A 23,300-nucleotide genomic window follows, 5' to 3' on the forward strand; every position below is an offset into this window, starting at 1 on the left:
AAATAAGAAGAGAACTGATCATCAGTCAGGAAACAGCAGTTGGAATTTTGGGGATGTGTACTGAGGAAAGAGAAGCTCGAACATCTTGTAGTGACAGGAAAAATTGATGGAAGAAAATGTCAGTGCATGACATTCATGAGTTACATAAAGGGATGGACAGGCAAAAGTTTTGAAGAGCTTATTAGAACTTCTCAGATTAAAGTCAGATGGAAGACCGTAGTCACCCAAGTCATACAATAAGACACATAAAGATGCTGATGAAATGCAAACAGGCATTTTCCACTGCGGTTTGGTGGTTCTAGGACGAGAGGTCATGGTTAGGGGTGAAAGGTGAAATATGTTTAAAGTGAAACATGAGGGGGAGCTTCTTCACTCAGGGTGGTGAAGGTTTGTGATGAGCTGCATTCACAGGTGGTGGGTGCAGGTTCAGCTTCAAATTTTAAGAGAATTTTGGATAGGTTCATGGGGTACATGGATGGGAGGGGTATGTGCGGGTAAAGGTCAATGGGACAAGGTAGATGAATAGTCCACACAGACTAGATGTGGGCTGTCGTGTTCTAAGGCTCGAAGTAGACAGAGCCCTGAGTCTGTGAATCTCTGGAAGTTGAAACCCAGTGTCTGCAGGTTCGAGCTCAGGTCCACTGGAGACTGGAGGACCCTGTACATGTGTGGACCTTGTTTTGTTGCTTGTTGTGTTCTGTCTTGTTCTATCTTTTCTATTTCCCATTGTGATCTGTGGTCCATATCTCAGCCAGCGTTGGGAGGCCTGTATATCAGGGTCCTTTTACCCTTGCAGTTTCTTAACACGCAAGGTTCAATGTCCATTTAGGAATCGGATGGCAGAGGGGAAGAAGCTGTTCCTGAATCATTGAGTGTGTGCCTTCAGGCTTCTGTACCTCCTACCTGATGGTAACAGTGAGAAAAGGACATGCCCTGGGTGCTGGAGGTCCTTAATAATGGATGCTGCCTTTCTGAGACACTGCTCCTCGAAGATGTCCTGGGTACTTTGTAGGCTAGTATCCAAGAAGGAGCTGACTAGATTTACAACCCTCTGCAGCTTCTTTCAGTCCAGTGCAGTAGCCCCTCCATACCAGACAGTGATGCAGCCTGTCAGAATGCTCTCCACGGTACAACTATAGAAGTTTTTGAGTGTATTTGTTGACATGCCAAACCTCTTCAAACTCCTAATGAAGTATAGTCACTGTTCTGCCTTCTTTACAACTACATCGGTATGTTGGGACCAGGTTGGATCCTTAGAAATCTTGACACCCAGGAACTTGAAACTGCTCATTTTCTAGACTTCTGATCCCTCTATGAGGATTGGTATATGTTCCTTCATCTTACCCTTCCTGAAGTCCACAATCAGCTCTTCCATCTTACTGATGTTGAGTGCCAGGTTGTTGCTGTGGCACCACTCCACTAGTTGGCATATCTCACCCCTGTACGCCCTCTCGTCACCAGCTGAGATTTCACCAACACAGACAGTGGAGCAGTGGGCTAAGCACACACCCCCGAGGTAGAAGATCATAGCGCCATGAAGTGCTATAAGGCAGGGTGATGGCATGCTAGTCTTTGTTGGTTGAGGTATGGAGTGTAGATGTCAGGAGGTCACATTGCAATTAATAAAACTTCAGTTAGGCTGAACTTGGACTATTGCGTGGAGCTCCGATTGCTCCATTATAAGATGGATGTTAAAAGTTCAAAGTAAATTTTATTATCAAAGTACATGTATGTCACCATATTCTACCCCAAGATTCATTTTCCTGTGAGCATACTCAATGATAATAGAACAATACTCTGACAGAATCAATGAAGCTTTTTATAAGAGGGTGCAGAAGAGGTTCGCCAGGATGCTGCCTGGATTAGAGAGCATGTTCTACAAGGAGAGGTTGTACAAACGCGGGTTGTTTTCTCTGGAGTGGCAGAGGCTGCGGGAGATCAGATAGAGGTTTATAAGATTATGAGAGGCACAGATAAAGTAGACCAACTGTATCTATTTCCACAGGGTAGAAACGTCAGGCACCAGAGGACTTGGGTTAAAGGCAAGGGGGGAAAGTTTAAAGGAGATGCGCAGGGCAAATTTCTTTTTACACAGAGAGCGCTGGGTGACAGCGTGTGCTGCAGGCCGATACAACAGAGGCAGTTAAGAGGCTGTCAGGCTAGTGTGCGGAGAATGGAGGGATCTGGACCCTGTGCAAGCAGAAGGGGTTTAGTTTAGTTCATCACAGCCATGCTGGGCCTCAGGGCCTGATCCTTTGCCGCACAGTTTCATAAGTGTCCTCTCCCTCCTCTCGGGTTTCTGTGCTTCCATGTCATTCTGGGTTGAACTACTGACCTGAAGACAAGAGTTCAAAACCCGCAGAGGCAGCTGTGGAATTTAAATTTGGCCAATTAAATTAGGTCACTGAAAAGTCTACAGATTTATTCTAATACACTGTGTGTTGTACAGATGCTTTGACTTGGGAGGGGAGATTGGTGGGATTCCGCTGTCTCCTTCCCCCTCTCTGGAGCGCAGACTCCCCGGAACATCCCTCCAAATCTTGCAGTTGTTTCGGGTGCCAGATGTTGACTGCTTTGTCTCCCGTTTCCGAGTTAAAAGCACACTTCTTATCAAAGTATGGATACTGTATACAACACTGACTCTTGTCCTCATGCAGGCAGCCATAAAACAAAGGAACATAATAGAACTCATGAAAAACCACTCCCCACAAAGACAGTCAAACATCCAACGTGAGAAAAGGAGAAACAAATCACAAACAGTAAAAAAGTAAACAAACAATCCACAAAACATGAACAGAAAGCGAGCCTACGAGAGTGAGTTCACAGCCTTGGAGATAGTTTAGTGCTGACTGGAGTGTCGATGGCTGCAGGCCACAGTCACATTATCAGTTCAGTGCTGAGGGAGTGTCTATGGCTGCAGGCCACAGTCACATTATCAGTTCAGTGCTGAGGGAGTGTCTATGGCTGCAGGCCACAGTCACAGAGTCAGTTCAGTACTGAGGGAGTGACGATGGCTGCAGGCCACAGTCACAGAGTCAGTTCAGTGCTGAGGGAGTGTCGATGGCTGCAGGCCACAGTCACATTATCAGTTCAGTGCTGAGGGAGTGTCTATGGCTGCAGGCCACAGTCACAGAGTCAGTTCAGTGCTGAGGGAGTGTCGATGGCTGCAGGCCACAGTCACACAGTCAGTTCAGTGCTGAGGGAGTGTCGATGGCTGCAGTCCACAGTCACAGAGTCAGTTCAGTGCTGAGGGAGTGTCGATGGCTGCAGGCCACAGTCACAGAGTCAGTTCAGTGCTGAGGGAGTGTCGATGGCTGCAGGCCACAGTCACAGAGTCAGTTCAGTACTGAGGGAGTGTTGATGGCTGCAGGCCACAGTCACACAGTCAGTTCAGTGCTGAGGGAGTGCCGATCGCTGCAGGCCACAGTCACAGAGTCAGTTCAGTGCTGAGGGAGTGTCGATGGCTGCAGGCCACAGTCACACAGTCAGTTCAGTGCTGAGGGAGTGTCGATGGCTGCAGGTCACAGTCACAGAGACAGTTCAGTGCTGAGGGAGTGCCGATGGCTGCAGGTCACAGTCACACAGTCAGTTCAGTACTGAGGGAGTGTCGATGGCTGCAGGCAACAGTCACAGAGTCAGTTCAGTGCTGAGGGAGTGTCGATGGCTGCAGGCAACAGTCACAGTGTCAGTTCAGTACTGAGGGAGTGTCAATGGCTGCAGGCCACAGTCATGGAGACAGTTCAGTGCTGAGGGAGTGTCGATGGCTGCAGGCCACGGTCACAGAGTCAGTTCAGTGCTGAAGGACTGTCGATGGCTGCAGGCCACAGTCACACAGTCAGTTCAGTGCTGAGGGAGTGTCGATGGCTGCAGGCCACAGTCACAGAGTCAGGTCAGTGCTGAGGGAGTGTCGATGGCTGCAGGTCACAGTCACACAGTCAGTTCAGTGCTGAGGGGAGTGTCGATGGCTGCAGGGCACGGTCACAGAGTCAGTTCAGTACTGAAGGAATAAAGTCTCTGAGTAGGCAGCTAATCACCAATTTGTCCTTTGTCCTCAACCTTGAGGGAAATCTGTTTAATGTGGCTTGGCACTTAAATCAGCCAGACGCTGTTTCTTGGTGTGTCCCTGCCCCGGCCCTCCCTCTGTCAGCTGGCTGCTGTGGGTGAGGTTGATGCAGGCTCCACAGATTTCTGTGAGAGGGGGCTCTGTTGTACGTGCTGATCGATTGTTTCTCTCCCGTCCACCACCAGTTGCGCAGAGGATGCCAATGCAGCAGGTGTTCCATTACGAGGTGGAGCCGGGGTCCTGGTCGACAGGTACAGGCGTCCCCGTCCCCTCAATTGCTCTCCACCCCCACCCAGACAACCTCCTTGCCTAACACCCTCCAGCCTGCATCCCCACCCAGCTCTAACAGCAGGATCCTTGCTCAGCTCCGGCCTGTGGCTACTAACACCTCGCCGACACCCACAGGGGAGGGTGACGGGGTGATTGTGCAGGGTGGGATGGGGTGGGGGTAGCTCGGGACAGTTGCATCACGACACAATTCCAGCTCGGGGTGTCGGTGTTCAGAGTTCAATCCTGGTGTCCTCTAAGAGATTTAATACTTTCTCCCCACGTCCTCCGGGCGTTCCTACCACAACCCAAGGATGTAGCACAGCATATCTCTAAATAATAAAATCATTTTAAAAACCCTGCGGTGGACACAGTCATCCACATGTGTTCGGCCCTGAGGTGGAGTTAGGCAGATTAGAAAGAGGAGATGGGTAAGGAACTTTAATGATGGAATACACAGAGGTAAATAAGACCACAGGTTTAGGAGCAGAATTAGGCCCTTTGGCCCATCACTTACTCACCCAGTCAGGCATGGTTGACTTTTCTTCACCATGTTGTCCTACCTTCTCCCCGTAACCGTTAACCCCCTTACCTATCAGGAATGCTGTTTACTCATTTAGAGATACGGTGCTGAACACAGGCTTCCAGCCCACCGAGTGCACGGCCCAGCAACCCACCTAATCTCAGGACCGTTTACAATGACCAGCTGACCCACTAACCGGTACGCCTGCAGGGAGAAATCGAGCACCCAGAGGAAAGCCAGGTGCACACAGGAAGGACGTAGAGATAACAGGACTGAACTCTGAACTCTGATGCCCCAAGCTGTAGCATTACGTGGCGCCCATATCGCTCTCTGCCTTAAATACACCCAGTGACTTGGCCTCCAGCTGCCTGTGGCAAAGAATTCCACAGATTCACCAGCCTTTGGCTGAGGAAATCCCTCCTCATCTCTGTTCTAAAGGGACTCTCTCTATTCTGTGTCTGTGCCCTCTGGTCCTAAATACAAGTGATTCTACAGATACTGTAAATCTTGAGTAACACACACAAAATGCTGGAGGAACTGAGCAGGTCAGGCAGCATCTGTGGAGAGTCAGAACCAGGTTTAATATCACTGGCGTATGTCATGAAATTTGTTGTTTTTGCGGCAGCAGTACATTGCAATACATAATATTTTTAATTAAATCACAATAAGAAATACATATAAAAATTAAGTTAAATAGCTAGTGCAAAAAGAGAGCACAAAAATGGGAATAAACATTTGCTGCTTTGGGCAAAGTCCTGATGAAGGGTCTCGGCCCAAAATGGCAACTGTGTTTGTTCATTTCCACAGATGCTGCCTGACCTGTTGAGTTCCTCCAGCAGTTTGTGCATGTTGTTCTCTGGTCGGGAAGTGGCCTGGTCGAGGGAAGTGCCTGGTGTGAAAAGTGCTAGTCTTTGGCTCGAGAGTCTTCAGTGAGGAGACTACGCCAGGCACAATTGGAGAGGGTGAAGACTAAGCTGATTCAGTGTGCTACGTGCATGATGTGGGAGGTCAGGGACACTGGTGGTGCCCCTGGCTGCTACAGCTGTGGAAAGTGTGTCCAGATTCAGCTTCTGAAGGAGCATGTTGCAGCACTGAAGAAAGAACTGGATGACCTCAGGTTTATCCGCAAAAATGAGAGTTTTCTGGACAGGACCTACAGTGAGGTTGTTACATCGAGGATACTGGAAGAGAGAAAGGGGGCGACAATGAGGAAGGAAAGGATGCTTGAAGTACAGGAGACCCCAGGGGATGTACCTCTCCTAAACAGATTCACCCTCTTGGAAGCTGTCAGGACAGAAGATACTGCCAGTCTGAGAGGCGGACAGGTCTGTGAGCCAAAAATTGGTGCAGAAGCAGAGCCGAGGAGTCAGACATCAGGAAGAGCCATGGTAGTAGGGGACTCCATAGTAAGAGGTACGGAAAGGGGTTTCTGCGGCAACAGGCGAGATTTAAGGATGGTGTGTTGCCTCCCTGGTGCAAGGATCCAGGACATCACGGACCGATTGCAGGGAATCCTCAAGGGTGAAGGTGAACAGCCGGAAGTGGTAGTGCATGTCAGCACAAATTACATCGGGAAGAAGAGGAAGGACATTCTGCAGCGGAACTTCAGAGAACTCAGAAGGCGGCTGAAAAGCAGTACTTCCAGGGTGGTTATCTCCAGTTTGCTTCCAGTTCCTCGTGCTGGAGAGGGCAGGAACAGGGAGATAATGGATCTGACTGTGTGGCTGAGGAACTGGTGCAGGAAGCAAGGATTTACATTCTTGGACCATTGGGATCTGTTTTGGGGTAGGGATGAATTGTACAAAAGGGACGGGTTGCACCTTAATAGGCGGGGGACCAGCATTCTGGCAAACAGGTTTGCCACTGCTACACGGCTGTGTTTAAACTAAGTAGTGGAGGGGGGGGGGGGGGAGGGATGAACTGGAAATATAAGGATGGAGTTAAAGGAAAAGTGAAAATAAGAAAAGTTAAAAAAGGACAACAGAATCAATGGAGTAGAAAGCTTAAGAAGAGACCATACAGTATGGCCAAGTGAAATAGGAATTGATATGAAAGGAGAGGGGAGTAACGAATTAAAAGTATTATATATGAATGTACGAAGTATAAGGAATAAAGTAGATAAGCTTGAGTCTCAGATGGAAATTGGCAAGTACAATGTTGTGGGAATAACAGAGACATGGCTTCAAGCGGACGGGGCCTGGGAAATGAATATTCAAGGATATACATCTTATCGAAAGGACAGACTGAGGGGCAGAGGGGGTGGGCTGGCTCTGTTGGTGAGGAATGATATTCAGTCCCTTGCGAGGGAGGACATAAAATCAGGAGATGTAGAGTCAGTATGGATAGAACTGAGAAATTATAAGGGTAGAAAGACCCTATTGGGAGTTATCTACAGGCCCCCAGATAGCAGTCTGGATGCAGGGTGTAAGTTGAATGAAGAATTAAAATTGGCATGTCGCAAAGGTAATGATACAGTTGTCATGGGGGATTTCAACATGCAGGTAGACTGGGAGAATCAGAATGGTACTGGACCCCAAGAAAGGGAGTTTGTGGAGTGCCTCCGAGATGGATTCTTAGAACAGCTTGTACTGGAGCCTACCAGGGAGAAGGCAATTCTAGATTTAGTGTGCAATGAATCGGATTTGATCAGGGACCTCGAGGTAAAGGAACCATTAGGAGGTAGTGACCATAATATGATATGTTTTAACCTACAATTTGAGCAGGAGAAAGGGAAATTGGATGTGTCAGTATTACAGTTGAACAAAGGGAGCTATGGAGCTATGAGGGAGGAGCTGGCCAAAGTTCAATGGAACAATACCCTAGCAGGGAAGACAGTGGAACAACAATGTCAGGTATTTCTGGGAATAATGCAGAAGGTGCAGGATCAGTTCATTCCAAAGAGGAAGAAAGATCCTAAGGGGCGTAATGGGGAGGCCGTGGCTGATGAGGGAAGTAAAGGGCAGTGTAAAAATAAAAGAAGTATAATATAGCAAAGATGAGTGGGAAACCAGAGGACTGGGAAGCTTTTAAAGAGCAACAGAAGATAACATAAAAGGCAATACGCCAAGAAAAAATGAGGTACGAAGGTAAACTAGCCAAGAATATAAAAGAGGATAGTAAAAGCTTCTTTAGGTATGTGAATAACAAAAAAATAGTTAAGACCAAAATTGGGCCATTGAAGACAGAAACGGGTGAATTTATTATGGGGAACAAGGAAATGGCAGATGAGTTGAACAGGTACTTTGGATCTGTCTTCACTAGGGAAGACACAAACAATCTCCCAGGTGTAATAGTGGCCAAAGGAACTAGGGTAAGGGATGAACTGAAGGAAATTTATATTAGGCAAGAAACGGTGTTGGATAGACTGTTGAGTCTGAAGGCTGATAAGTCCCTGGGACCTGATGGTCTGCATCCCAGGGTACTTAAAGAGGTGGCTCTAGAAATCATGGACGCATTGGTAATCATTTTCCAATGTTCTGTAGATTCAGGAACAGTTCCTGCTGATTGGAGGGTGGCTAATGTTGTCCCACTTTTCAAGAAAGGAGGGAGAGAGAAAACAGGGAATTATAGACTGGTTAGCCTGACATCAGTGGTGGGAAAGATGCTGGAGTCAATTATAAAAGAGGAAATTACAACACATTTGGATAGCAGTAGAAGGATCAGTCTGAGTCAGCATGGATTTATTAAGGGAAAATCATGCTTGACTAATCTTCTGGAGTTTTTTGAGGATGTAACTATGAAAATGGACAAAGGAGAGCCAGTGGATGTAGTGTACCTGGACTTCCAGAAAGCTTTTGATAAAGTCCCACATAGGAGATTAGTGGACAAAATTAGGGCACATGGTATTGGGGGCAGAGTACTGACATGGATTGAAAATTGGCTGGCTGACAGGAAACAAAGAGTAGCGATTAACTGGTCCCTTTCGGAATGGCAGGCTGTGACCGCAAGGTTCGGTGCTGAGACCACAGCTGTTTACAATATACATTAATGATTTAGATGAAGGAATTAAAAGTAACATTAGCAAATTTGCTGATGACACAAAGCTGGTTGGCAGTGTGAAATGTCAGGAGGATGTTATGAGAATGCAGGGTGACTTGGACAGGTTGGGTGAGTGGGCAAATGTATGGCAGATGCAGTTTAATGTGGATAAATGTGAGGTTATCCACTTTGGTGGCAAGAACAGGAAGGCAGATTACTATCTAAATGGAGTCAAGTTAGGAAAAGGGGAAGTACAACAAGATCTAGGTGTTCTTGTACATCAGTCAATGAAAGCAAGCATGCAGGTACAGCAGGCAGTGAAGAAAGCTAATGACATGCTGGCGTTTATAACAAGGAATTGAGTATAGGAGTAAAGAGGTCCTTCTGCAGCTGTGCAGGGCCCTGGTGAGACCCCATCTGGAGTATTGTGTGCAGCTTTGGTCTCCAAGTTTGAGGAAAGACATTCTTGCTATTGAGGGAGTGCAGCGTAGGTTCAGAAGGTTAATTCCCAGAATGGCAGGACTGTCATATGTTGAAAGATTGGAGCAACTGGGCTTGTATACACTGGAATTTAGAAGGATGAGAGGGGATCTGATTGAAACATATAAGATTATTAAGGGATTGGACACACTGGAGGCAGGAAGCATGTTCCCGCTGATGGGTGAGTCCAGAACTAGAGGCCACAGTTTAAGAATAAGGGGTAGGCCATTTAGAACAGAGATATGGAAAAACTTTTTCACCCAGAGAGTGGTGGATATGTGGAATGCTCTGCCCCAGAAGGCAGTGGAGGCCAAGTCTCTGGATGCATCCAAGAGAGAGTTAGATAGAGCTCTTACAGATAGCGGGGTCAAGGGAAATGGGGAGAGGGCAGGAACGAGGTACTGATTGTGTATGATCAGCCATGATCACAGTGAATGGCGGTGCTGGCTAGAAGGGCCGAATGGCCTACTCCTGCACCTACTGTCTATTGTCCTAGACTCTGCTGCTGGTGGAAACATTCTCTCTGCGTCCACTCTGTCTGGGCCTTTCAGTATCCAGTGACTTTTCATGAGATCCTCCCTCATCCTTTCAAACTCAAACCAGAACTAAAAATAAAATGAGCAGACGTAGGTTTAAGTTTACTTAAAACTTTGTTGTTGACATGGGCTCACATCCACAAGTCATGAAAATGAGTTCTATGCAGCAGCAACTGAGTAGACAACAAGATAAGGGCAAACCTGTTAACATAAACCTAAATTACTGAAAATTATACACAATTTTAATGCAAAATGTGTGGACAATGAGCTGGAATGTGTTTGTCTCTAGATGCACTAGAATGAGTTGAGCACTGTTGTACCATCACCCTACAGGCCGTGACACTCAGGGACTTGGGCTATATATGTGTTTATGTGTATGTATACTCTCTCTCTCCCTCTCTCACACACACACACACGTGTGTGTATAGAGAGAGAGAGCCTGGTGCAGATAATAGACTGCCTTCATATAATGCTATCAACAATTGCATCGCCCAAATCTTCATTTTCATTGTAACATTCAAGGTGATTGTTGATACCTTCAAATTCATCATAGTCCCTAACTTGTTGAATTTGTGAAATATTTTCATTTCCACTCTCAGCTGTTTCTGGCATCTCCAAGCCAGAATGCTTGAAACCACAGTGAACAAAACATTTCCGAATTGTCCTACTGCTTACTTCTCGCCAGCTATCAGTGACAAAAATCGCTGCTTTTTGAACAAAAACACACACAACTATAAAAAGTGTTTGTTCTAAACATGGTGCAGTCTATAACAGCCACACAGTGCACGCGTCTGACGCTAGTTAAAAAATACTCTGCAACAATCTCCTGCCCCGTTTAAGCAACATAATGTCCTAAATAAACGAAGGGAATCCTGGCTATTTTCTCAATTTGTTCATGATCTTTAAGAGTTGTCCCAAATGAGTGGCTGCTCTGATTAACTGATGGCCCAGTTACCGGAAAATCGCTGCATTTTTTTTGTGACTGGTTGCCTTTCTGCTGTCGTAACTGTATGTGTTGTGTGTGATTGTTGGTGCAGAATTTTGCACCTTGACCCTGGAGCAATGCTGTTTTGTTTGGCTGTTTTCAAGTATATGGTTGAGTGACAATTAAACTTGAACTTAATTAACCAAATCAACGTAAGAATCTGATTGCAAGATTGAGAGAGATAGGAAAAGAAATCCATGAGTCTGTGGGAGAGAGGAATGGGGCTTGTTTCACTCTTACTGAGGCTGGAGGCTGAAGGTAGCCTGTCCTCAGGTAAGAGGACGGTGTACGTGTGTGAGTGGGAGAGAGGAACGGGTCTTGTTTCACTCTTACTTCTTTGTCACTTGGTTTAGTTGGTGTCGTTCTGCCAAATGTTGTGCTCCAATATAAGTTCTTAGTTGCAGCTTCAGTTCAGTATCTTTGAAGTACCATTCAAAGTCATTCTGTGGAATGATGGAAACATCTGAGCCAGTGTCCGATTCTATTTTAATTAATTTGTCATTTGCTTCCGACACTCACTGTTTATGAACCTGTGAATTTGTCCGTTTTCTGCCTTTTTAAAATTCAATTGCCTCCCTCCCCTTTCGAAGAAAAATAAACTTGCTGTGCTTTTTTTTTAAACTCAAGCATCTTGCTGAACCTTTTTAAAACTCAAAAGTCTCATTTCCATTTGCAAAAAAATGTGTTGTGCTTGTCTTGGGTTCATTTAAAACTTACTCAATGCCACTGTGATGTTTTGTAACTCTAAAGCATTAAAACTAAGTGAAAGAGAAACACGAAGCCGAGGGTAACATGTACACTCTTAGCTTTTACACTTAATGAGGCATGTGGTGGTGGCGTAATAACGTATGCCGTTGCTGTAGTTCTACACATAACCCACAATGAACTATAAACAACAATGCTTAATCACACTATATTTACAATAGTACTGAAATATTAAATACACAACTTATCTATTATTTCCTCTGGCATTTCATTCCAAGTACACACCACTCTCAGTGGGGGAGAAAACTATTTTAAATAGAACATAGAACACAATCATATACAACCTTGAGATTTGTCTGTTTATGGACAGTCATAAAACAAAGATGCACAATAGAACCCATTAAAACACACACACGCTCATACACACACACACACACACACACACACACACACACACACACACTCACACACGTTCACACACACGCTCATACACACACGTTCACACACACACACGCTCATACACACATCCACACACACGTACACACACACATGCTCATACGCGCGCATACACACACACACACACACACACACACACACACACACACACACACACACACACACACACACACACACACACTCACACACAACAAAAACCACCAAATATGCAATGAGTGGAAAAAGAAAAAATCATTCAATCAATTAAAAAAAACAAATAGCACACAACATCAACCGCAGAGTCCCTGAAAGTGAGGCCAAGGTCACGGAGCTGGTTTGGAGCTGATGAGGCCGGTCCAGGAGCCCGTAGTGTGGTGACCAGAACTGATGAAGATGGGATGAATGGGTTCCGTGCAGAACACAGAACAGTACAGCACGGTACAGCCCCTGGGCTTCACCCTGCACTAGTCAGTCCCCGTGGTTATTTTTAGCATTAACCATTTCCTCCTCTTCCTGTTTACCTGGTTCCTTAAAAAGACGGATGTATTTGACTGCTCGATAATCTGTCCTTCCTGTCCCTGCGGTTTACAGCCCTGCCCCTGGGAGTTTCAACGCTGGCAAAGATTGCAAGGGGGAGGGGTTTATGCTTCCTGATCCAGGATAAATGAGATGGTGTTGGGGGGGGGGGGGGTCCTTCCACAGAGAAAGAGTAAGGGAAGGAGTCGGGGTATGTTTAGGGCAACTATGGGGATGGGGGTGGTGGGGAAGGCACAGGCTGATGGAATTTGTTAAGGAAAGGTGGGGGAAGGTCTCGGCTGATCTGGTGACAAGCAAAGGTCTGTTTTATATTATATGTTCTGGGTGAAACCTCCAGCTGGGAGCTACAGCAGAATTCAATAACGTGATACATTGCCTGTGCACAGACCAGCATCTACACACACACACACACACACACTCACACTCAAACACTCACATAATTGGACTCTGAGGGACATCATTTTCACCTAGAGGGTGGTCTGTATGTGGAATGAGCTGCCAGAGGAAGTGGTCGAGAGAGCTATGTTACCAACATTTGGGCAGTTAAGTGGAAGGGAGAGGTTTAGAGACACATGGTCCAAACATGGGCAAATGGAATTAGCTCAAGCAGACAGCATGGATCAGTTGGGCTAAAGGGTCTTTTGCTGTACTCTGTGTCTCTAAGAGTCTGCAGGAGCAAATCAGCCGAGGGATGCCCGATGTTTCGGGGTGAGATCCTGCCCAATCTGTGAGTTCCTCTGATTTGTGTTTGTCCCAGAATGACAGCGAGACTGCCTGGGTTCCAGGGAGCAGGCTTGTGATGGGTCACATCAGATCATGGTCATTGTCCTGTGCACAAGCACAGTGAGGTGCAGCCACAACGAGAAGCTTTGCGGACACTTGGGTACGGGTGATGTAGAACTGAGGCGGTACTTTGGTTGATTGGATGGTGGGATGGAGATACATCTCTATCAAAGGAGGTGTAAGACACTCCTTTCCTCTGCTGGCCTGCAGATCACCCTTGGGTGAGGCATAACCCCTGCTTAGCCCCTGATCAGGGTCACGTGAAGCCAAGGGATCAGGTGGTGGATGGTCGGATGAGCAGCTGGTGTACATCACATCCTGGTTATGCGACCACTGACACCAGGCAGACAATCTCTGAAGTGTATTGATAATGGCTGGGGTCACCCGTCGTGTAAAGTCACCGCCCAGAAGAAGGTGATGGAAACCACTTCTCCAGAAATCTTTGCCAAGAACAATCACAGTCATGGAAAGACCACGTCATACAACAGGGCACAGAATGATGATGACATTGACATTGGTTGAGGTTCATCATGGACGTTGCATCCTATCTGTTTACATGATACCCAAGCCAAGGCAGTACGATACGAAGAGTGAGCTGTTGCCCGTGTAGCAGGCTCCCCCTCTCCTCGCTGCTGATGAACCCAAAGGAATGGCAGAGACCGATACGGTTTGGCACCAGATGCTGGTCAGTGTTGAACTCAGTGTAGGACTGTCTTCGGGACTCCAGCTCCAAGATCTTGCTTGGGGTTTACTCACTAAGTCTTCTTCATGAGTGGGTACGGCCGCAAGGCAGAGGAGGTTTGAGATCAGAGTTTTCCTTCTCCGAGATGAGCTGCCAACCACAACTGATGAGCCCCTTCTGCCCGGAGTGACTGGTTTCAAGGTGCCAGTAACCCACCTTTGCTCCTTCTCCAGTCAGCAGAAACAGATCCACTGGATTTAGTAGCTAAACCACATGTGAAGCCCAGGAGCTGGACTGGGTTGTCAGAGGCTATTTGAGTTGCGTGCTGTTGGGAGCATTTAATAGGTAGTGGGAGCTTGTCTCCATTACGACTCCAGGCTGCAACAACCCTAAGGAACCACACATAGAATTAATATACAATATAAGATATATAATCTATATAGAGATTATCTCTCTGGCAGATATATAGTGTATTTATAGAGTGGATTCCTGTTAATGGGTCATGGGTTAATCAAGGTAGCTGTATACTTGTGACACTATGCCACTTTAAGTGGGACAGTAAACTGTCACTGGACAGTTTGTAATGAGTGTCAGTCACGTGCACTTGTTAGAGACTGCGCCGTGATTAGAGCAAACAGTTTTTAAATAGTGTCAGCTGCATGCGCTTGTGTTCAAAAAGTAGTGATTAGTTTGTCACTGAAAGTTGGCTAGAGATAAGCAGTAAGACAATTCAGAACTATTTTATTCACCGCAGTCTCAAACATTCAGACTTGGAAATGCCAAAAATGGCTGGTAGTGAAAATGAAACTATTTCACCACATCAACAAGTTAGAAACTATGAGGAATTTGAAGGTTTCAACAATCATCTTGAATGAAAATAAAGATTTGACAGATGCAATCGTCAATAGCATTAAGTCCATTATCTGCACGAGGTGTTTGTACTGATTTTGTCCATTTACACACTTCAAAAGGACACGGTTTCACTGGATGAATTCATCTGTCGATAACAATTAGGAACTAATACACAGTTTTATAATACTGTAGCACTACTGGTGGTTTTCTACTTTGTTCTATACTTCATTTAAATACAGACTTCGATACTCCGTTTGTCCTTTTTATATCTTTTTAAATATTTCCATGAATGTTCAGCTAATTGGGGCAGCCACTTAATTGGGCCAAAATGTACTGGCCCTGATGAGAACGATTAACCAGAATTCACTCTGTGTGTGTGTGTGTGTGTGTGTGTGTGTGTGTGTACGTGTGCACACACACAGAAACACCCATACACACGCACACAAAACGTACCCATGTAATACAGAAATGATTTTGTTAATACAATATTGATCACAGGGTACGTTGTGTGATGGTCAGTGTGACACTATCTCAGCACCAGTGACCCAGTTCAATTCTGCTGCAGTCCAGACAGTGTTTTCCGAGCCACAGGAAGTAAGGAATAGGGAGAGTGTGCAAAGGGCACACAGCTGGGAGAGGGCTGAAGGGTCTCCTCTTTCTTAACAGTGAGAGTGGCTCTGATCAACGTGACAGAGTGGGATTAGTCTGGTAATGAGGGTGGGGAGGACGATAGAGGGGCCAGAGAACGGGGAGGGGTAGTGGTGTCCATAACAATGTGTGTTGACTGTTGGACGTGTCTGTGAAGGGGGCAGAAGTTGGAAGCTCTCTCTCCCTCTCCCTCTCCCCCATCCCCATTTCTCTCTCTCTCTTGCCCTTTCTGTCTCCTCCCTCCCTGCTTTCCTCATATTTCTCTTCCCCTTCCCCTCTTCTCCCTCCCCTTCCCCTCCCCTCTTCTCCCTCCCCTTCTTCCTCCTCTCTCTTTTTCCCACACTTTCCCACTCCTCCTGCCCCCTCCCTCTCTCCCTAACCTCCCTCCCGCTCAGTCCTGTCACACTCTCCCCACCCCCCTCACCAGACACTGACCCAGCCGCTGGTGTGTTTGACCTAGGGCCGGAGGAAGGGGGCAGTGGTCACTCCAGACGACATTTTCCAGCAGAGACCGGAGCCCGTCCTGGCATTCACCCCGAGGGCCCTGACATCTACATCGAGAAGGTAGCCGCCATTTCAACGGTGTGGGGAAGGGGAGGGGTGTGGGGGACTGACAGGGGTGAGGGTGGCAGATGTGGGGCATTGAGGAGACAGGGAGGGGTGGTTGGGTGGGATGTGGGTGGTGAGTGAGGGAGAGAAAGTGTGAGTGTGTATGAGAAATGAGCAGAGGGAATGGCAGAGAGAGGATGAGAGAAGGGCAGGTGACGAGGTGTGGGCATGAGGGGAGAGAGTGGGTGTTGGGGTAGAGATGGGGGTGGGTATGGTGAGTGAGGGTGTGAGGGCGAGGGCGAGGAGTGATGAGGTGAGGGTGAGAGGGATTGTTGGGATTAGGGGATTGAGGAATTTGTGTTGGGGTTGGATGAGGAGGAGGGTGAGGTGTGAACATGCTGAGGTATTGACAGGGGCATTAGAGTCTGTCAGCAGGGCTGAACGATGACAGCTAATCCCCATGGTGGCGAGAGATTGCCTCTGACAGGAAGTGACTTTGTAAACTCCGACTCCATCAGGCACCTGTCCCCCCCTCACCCCTGCCGCAGGGATCCGGCATCTCTGCACCCCATCACTCACCCTGGGGCAGGACAAATCCCACAGAGACACCTCTCTCACCCATACCACATTCCTCAGGGCATCTTCCAATCTCCCTCCTCCCTCCCCTCCCCCTCTCTTCCCCCCACCCCTTCACCCTTTCCCGTTTGCCCCCTACCTCTCTCTTCACCCATTCCCTCTCTTCTCCTCCCTCCCCCTCACCTTGTTCAAATATCTTTTCTCCATTCTCTCGAGTTCTATTTTTCCACTCTCACGTTCCCTTTATTTCTTTCCCAATCATTTCTCTCTGTTCCTCTCGTCTCTCTCTCCTTGACTTCCTCTTTATTCTCTCCCACTCTCCCCTTTCCCCCACCATAACCTCTCTCCATCTCCCCTTCCCGCTCCATCTCCCTCCTCCCTACCCTCTCTCTCCTTCTCTCTCTCCTTCCTGTCCTCTTTCTCTCTAGCTCCCTGCTCTCTCTCTCCTTCTCTCTTTCCTTCTCTCTCTTCTCCCTCTCCTTCTGCCTTGCACATCGTCCTGCAGTCTTCCCAACCACTGCCCTCCACCCTCCATCTCTTCCTGCTACCCAATCTCCACATTCGACCCTCATCCCCCTCCTATATCACTCCCAGTCCCCTCCCCTCCCAACCTTTTCCTCTACACCCTCCAACTATGCTCTTCCTCCTCCTCCTCCTCCTCTCATTTCCCATCCCCCTCAATTATTATTTTCTTTCCCTCGATGTCAGGTCCCTTCCATCTCCTCCGCTTCTCACCCACCCTACCATCTACTCGCCAGCTCCCCTCCAACTTGTCCCTCCCTCTCCTCACCTTTCATCTTCTTTTCCTCACCTGGCATCTCTCATTCCAGCTCTATCCTCTCCTCTCCTCCTCTTCCCTGTCCTCCCCTCCCTCTTCTCCCACCATCCGTAAACCCTCACCCTCCCTCACCCATCCCTCTCCCCTCATTCTCCTTCTGCCTTCAATCTCCCTCTCCCCTCACTCACCCTCACCCCTCACATTCCCTCCCTCTAAACACCCTCCCTCTCTGTTCACCCTCCTTCTCCCCTTACTCTCATTTCCCCTCACTCTTCCTCAGACCTCCCTCTCCCTTCACCCACACTCTCCCCTCACCCTTCCCTTAGTTGCCCCTCCTCTGTCTAAACCACTGACCCAATATTGTGCACTTTCCTCCCCACAGATTAACTCTCCCTCCATCATCGAGGGAAGGAGCAACCTCCTCCATTCACCACCACGACATTTCCTGTCAATAGGACCACCTGCTCCTCCCCCTGCTCGAGCAGCACCCAAGGGTGCACAGCACCTGTCCTGTGAAGAGATCAACTGCCCGCTCAACAGCTTCTGCACCAACGATTATGAGGCCGGAGGTTCCCGGTGCCCCTGCAACCTGGGCAAGGCAGGGAACAGGTGTAGTACAGGTGAGTAGGACTGGAGGTACATAACAAAACGTGTAGAGGGAGCTTCATGCTGTGTCTGACCCTGGGAGTGAGTGATGGGACAGTGTAGAGGGAGTTTCACCCTGTGTCTGACCCTGGGAGTGTGTGATGGGACAGTGTGGAGGGAGTTTCACTCTGTGTCTGACCCTGGGAGTGTGTGATGGGACAGTGTAGAGGGAGTTTCACTCTGTGTCTGACCCTGGGATTGTGTGATGGGACAGTGTGGAGGGAGCTTCACTCTGTGTCTGACCCTGGGTGTGTGTGATGGGACAGTGTAGAGGGAGTTTCACTCTGTGTCTGACCCTGGGAGTGTGTGATGGGACAGTGTAGAGGGAGCTTCACTCTGTGTCTGACCCTGGGAGTGTGTGATGGGACAGTGTAGAGGGAGCTTCACTGTGTCTGACCCTGGGTGGGTGTGATGGGACAATGCAGAGGGAGCTTCACTCTGTGTCTGACCCCGGGAGTGTGTGATGGGACAGTGTAGAGGGAGTTTCTCTCTGTGTCTGACCCTGGGAGTGAGTGATGGGACAGTGTAGAGGGAGTTTCTCTCTGTGTCTGACCCTGGGAGTGTGTGATGGGACAGTGTAGAGGGAGTTTCACTCTGTGTCTGACCCCAGGAGTGTGTGATGGGACAGTGTAGAGGGAGCTTCACTCTGTGTCTGACCCTGGGTGTGTGTGATGGGACAGTGTAGAGGGAGTTTCACCCTGTGTCTGACCCCGGGAGTGTGTGATGAACAGTGTAGAGGGAGCTTCACTCTGTGTCTGACCCCGGGAGTGTGTGATGGGACAGTGTAGAGGGAGTTTCTCTCTGTGTCTGACCCTGGGAGTGAGTGATGGGACAGTGTAGAGGGAGTTTCTCTCTGTGTCTGACCCTGGGAGTGTGTGATGGGACAGTGTAGAGGGAGTTTCACTCTGTGTCTGACCCCAGGAGTGTGTGATGGGACAGTGTAGAGGGAGCTTCACTCTGTGTCTGACCCTGGGTGTGTGTGATGGGACAGTGTAGAGGGAGTTTCACCCTGTGTCTGACCCCGGGAGTGTGTGATGAACAGTGTAGAGGGAGCTTCACTCTGTGTCTGACCCCGGGAGTGTGTGATGAACAGTGTAGAGGGAGCTTCACTCTGTGTCTGACCCTGGGAGTGTGTGATGGGACAGTGTAGAGGGAGTTTCACTCTGTGTCTGACCCCGGGAGTGTGTGATGGGACAGTGTAGAGGGAGTTTCACTCTGTGTCTGACCCCGGGAGTGTGTGATGGGACAGTGTAGAGGGAGCTTCACTCTGTGTCTGACCGTTTTATTTAAATTACAAAATCCTTTATTACAAATATCGGTGCTATACAATATATACAAACAGTGGCAAACACAATTACTTCACTACAAATAGACAATAGACATTACACCAAAATGTTGCCATCTCTATCAATGATGGTATTTACACCCCGCGGAGCCCAACGGTCTTGAAACTCCTCTAAGGTCGCCGTGGACTGCGCGTGTTCTTTTTCAATATTTACCCCGGCACGAACATACCCCCTAAACATTGCCAGGCAGTCTGCCCAGGGAGATCCTCCCGCCACCCGTTTCCAAGACCCTCAAATGGCGGATTTCGCCAGCCCCAGGAGCAAGTTGACTAGGACATCCTCATCCCTCCATTCCCCCTTCCTTACTGGATGACCATATATAATAAGGTGGGGCTAAAATGCAACCAGAAGGCGAGAAACAGCCCACGCAAATACGCAAAAAGACCACAGGAATGTGTGATGGGACAGTGTAGAGGAAGTTTCACCCTGTGTCTGACCCTGGGAGTGTGTGATGGGTTAGTGCAGGGGAGTTTCACTCTGTGTCTGACCCCGGGAGTGTGTGATGGGACAGTGTAGAGGGAGCTTCACTCTGTGTCTGACCACGGGGGTGTGCGATGGGACAGTGTAGAGGGAGCTTCACTCTGTGTCTGACCGCGGGAATGTGTGATGCGACAGTGAAGAGCAGGGGTCGGCAACGTTTACCACTGAAAGAGCCAATATGGACCCATTTCCCACAGAAAAGAAAACACTGGGAGCCACAAAACCTGTTTGACATTTAAAATGAAATAACACTGCATACAACGTTTTTTTTGCCTTTATGCTATGTATAAACAAACTATAATGTGTTGCATTTATGAAATTGATGAACTCCTGCAGAGAAAACGAAATTACATTTCTGCATGCAACAAAAACATTTTGAACTCTGAAAAAAAGACGTTGGGTTGAAGGTTACTCCATAGTTAGCCTACCTTGGATCGAAGAATTAAAAGAAAGCGCGCACTGGCGGGTGTCAGGCATTGGCAGTGGTGATGTATATTAATAGCGATAAAAAAACACGTTGTAGCGGTGTGCTACACGCAGCGCTAAAATAACAACACTGCAGTCAAAGATAACTTTATTCGAACTAAACAGCCTTGCTTTAAAGCCTCCCTCAACCCGTCCACGTGGGTGCGGATGCTCCAAAAGACACGTACTCACAAACCCCCGTAGGCTATCTCCCTTAGCCGGAACGGTGGCTAATTGTGAGCCGGTTCGGATGTGCCAGGAAATGGGGTCTCCACAACGTTTTATTTAGATTGTACAAGATCACCATAATCTTCAAATTTTGAATTACATTTCAAAAACTAACAAACCACGGGGAGCCACAGCACAGAGGTGAAAGAGTCGCATGCGGCTCCGGAGCCGCGGGTTACTGACCCCTGGTCTAGAGGGAGTTTCACTCTGTGTCTGACGCTGGGAATGTGTGATGGGACAGTGTGGAGGGAGCGCCACCTAGTGTCTAACCACAGGAGTGTGTGATGGGACAGTGTGGAGGGAGCGCCACCTAGTGTCTAACCACAGGAGTGTGTGATGGGACAGTGTGGAGGGTGCGCCACCTAGTGTCGGTCCCTGGGAGTGTGATGGGACAGTGTGGAGGGAGCGCCACTTAGTGTCTAACCACAGGAGTGTGTGATGGGACAGTGTGGAGGGAGCACCACCTAGTGTCCGACCCTGGGAACGTCTGACACGACAGTGTGAGGGGAGCGCCACCTAGTGTCTGAACCTGGGAATGTGTGACACGACAGTGAGGAGGGAGCGCCACCTGTTGTCCAATCCTGGGAATGAGTGATGCAACAGTGTGGAGGGAGTGCCACCTAGTGTCTGACCCTGGGAATGCTTACACTGTCACATCACACACTCCCAGGGTCAGACACAGAGTGACACTCCATCTACATTGTCCCATCACATACATCCATGATCAGACACATAGTGAAGCTCCCTCCACACTGTCGCATCACACAATCCAGTTGTGAGACACTAGGGGCGCTCCCTCAACACTGTCGCATCATGCATTCCCAGAGTTGGACACCAGGTGGCGCTCCCTCCACACTGTCCCATCACACATTCCCAGGGTCAAACACTAGGTGGGACTCCTGCACTGTCGCATCACACATTCCCAGGGTCAGACACTATGTGGGACTCCCTCTGCACTGTCGCATCACACATTCCCAGGGTCAGACACTGGGTGGGACTCCCTCTGCAATGTCGCATCACAGATTACCCGGGGTCAGACACTAGGTGACGCACCCTCTTCACTGTCCCATCAGATATTCCCAGGGTCAGACACTAGGTGGCGCTCCCTCCACTCTGTCCCATCAGATATTCCCAGGGTCAGACAGTAGGTGGCGCTCCCTCCACACTGTCCCATCACACATTCCCAGCGTCAGACACAGAGTGAAGCTCTCTCCACACTGTCCCATCACACATTCCCAGGGTCAGACACAGAGAGAAGTGGTGATGTGTGATGTGACAGTGTGGAGGGAGCACCACCTAGTGTCTGACCCTGGGAACATGTGATGCGACAGTGTGGAGGGAGCTTCACTCTGTGTCTGAGCACGGGAGTGTGTGATGGGACAGGGTAGAGGAAGTTTCACCCTGTGTCTGACCCTGGGAATGAGTGATGGGACAGTGCAGAGGGAGTTTCTCTCTGTGTCTGACCCCGGGAGTTTGTGAAGCGACAGTGTGACAGGTTCTTCATTCTGTGTCTGACTGCGGGAGTGTGTGTTCGGACACAGTGGAGGGATCTTCACTCTGTGTCTGACCGCGGGAGTTTGCGATGGGACAGTGTAGAGGGAGCTTCACTCTGTGTCTGACCCTCGGAGTGAGTGATGGGGCAGTGTGGATTGAGTGCCACTTAGTGTCTGTCCCTGGGGAAGTGTGATGCGACAGTGTGGAGGCAGCTCCACTTATTGTCTGACCCCAGGAGTGTGTGATGCGACAGTGTGGAGGGAGCTCCACTTATTGTCTGACCCCAGGAGAGTGTGATGGGACAGTGTGGAGGGAGCGTCACTCTGTGTCTGACCCTGAGAGTGTGTGATGGGACAGTGTAGAGGGAGCTTCACTCTGTGTCTGACCCTCGGAGTGAGTGATGGGGCAGTGTGGATTGAGTGCCACTTAGTGTCTGTCCCTGGGGAAGTGTGATGCGACAGTGTGGAGGGAGCTCCACTTATTGTCTGACCCCAGGAGTGTGTGATGCGACAGTGTGGAGGGATCTCCACTTATTGTCTGACCCCAGGAGTGTGTGATGGGACAGTGTGGAGGGAGCTTCACTCTGTGTCTGACCCTGAGAGTGTGTGATGGGACAGTGTGGAGGGAGCTTCACTCTGTGTCTGACCCTCGGAGTGAGTGATGGGGCAGTGTGGATTGAGTGCCACTTAGTGTCAGTCCCTGGGGAAGTGTGATGCGACAGTGTGCAGGGAGCTCCACTTATTGTCTGACCCCAGGAGTGTGTGATGGGACAGTGTGGAGGGAGCTTCACTCTGTGTCTGACCGCGGGAATGTGTGACGCGACAGTGTGGAGGGAGCGCCACCTACTCTCTGATCCTGGGAATGTGTGATGCGACAGTGAGGACAGAGCGCCACCTAGTGTCAGACAATGGGAATGTGTTATGCGACAGTGTGGAGGGAGCGCCACCTAGAGTCTGTCCCTGGGAGTGTGATGGGACAGTGTGGAGGGAGCGCCGCCTAGTGTCCGACCCTGGGAAAGTCTGACACGACAGTGAGGAGGGAGCGCCACCTGTTGTCCAATCCTGGGAATGAGTGATGCAACAGTGTGGAGGGAGTGCCACGTGGTGTCTGACCCTGGGAATGTGTGATTGGACAGTGTGGAGAGAACGCCACCTAGTGTCTGACCCTGGGAATGCTTACACTGTCGCATCACACACTCCCGGGGTCAGACACAGAGTGACACTCCATCTACATTGTCCCATCACATACATCCATGATCAGACACA

General features: G+C 48.8%; 1 protein-coding gene across 1 annotated transcript in view; it reads left to right on the forward strand.

Moving 5' to 3' along the window:
• The window catches only part of LOC132396567 (pikachurin), a 122,603-nt gene that overhangs the window by 29,068 nt on the left and 70,235 nt on the right, over nucleotides 1–23,300 (forward strand). Inside the window, 3 exon segments of the mRNA XM_059974224.1 lie at nucleotides 4,249–4,314; nucleotides 15,935–16,038; nucleotides 17,760–17,997. Coding sequence (XP_059830207.1) covers nucleotides 4,249–4,314; nucleotides 15,935–16,038; nucleotides 17,760–17,997 — 408 coding nt within the window.

The sequence above is a fragment of the Hypanus sabinus genome, chromosome 7 (genome assembly GCF_030144855.1).
Source record: "Hypanus sabinus isolate sHypSab1 chromosome 7, sHypSab1.hap1, whole genome shotgun sequence".
Lineage (NCBI taxonomy): Eukaryota > Metazoa > Chordata > Chondrichthyes > Myliobatiformes > Dasyatidae > Hypanus > Hypanus sabinus.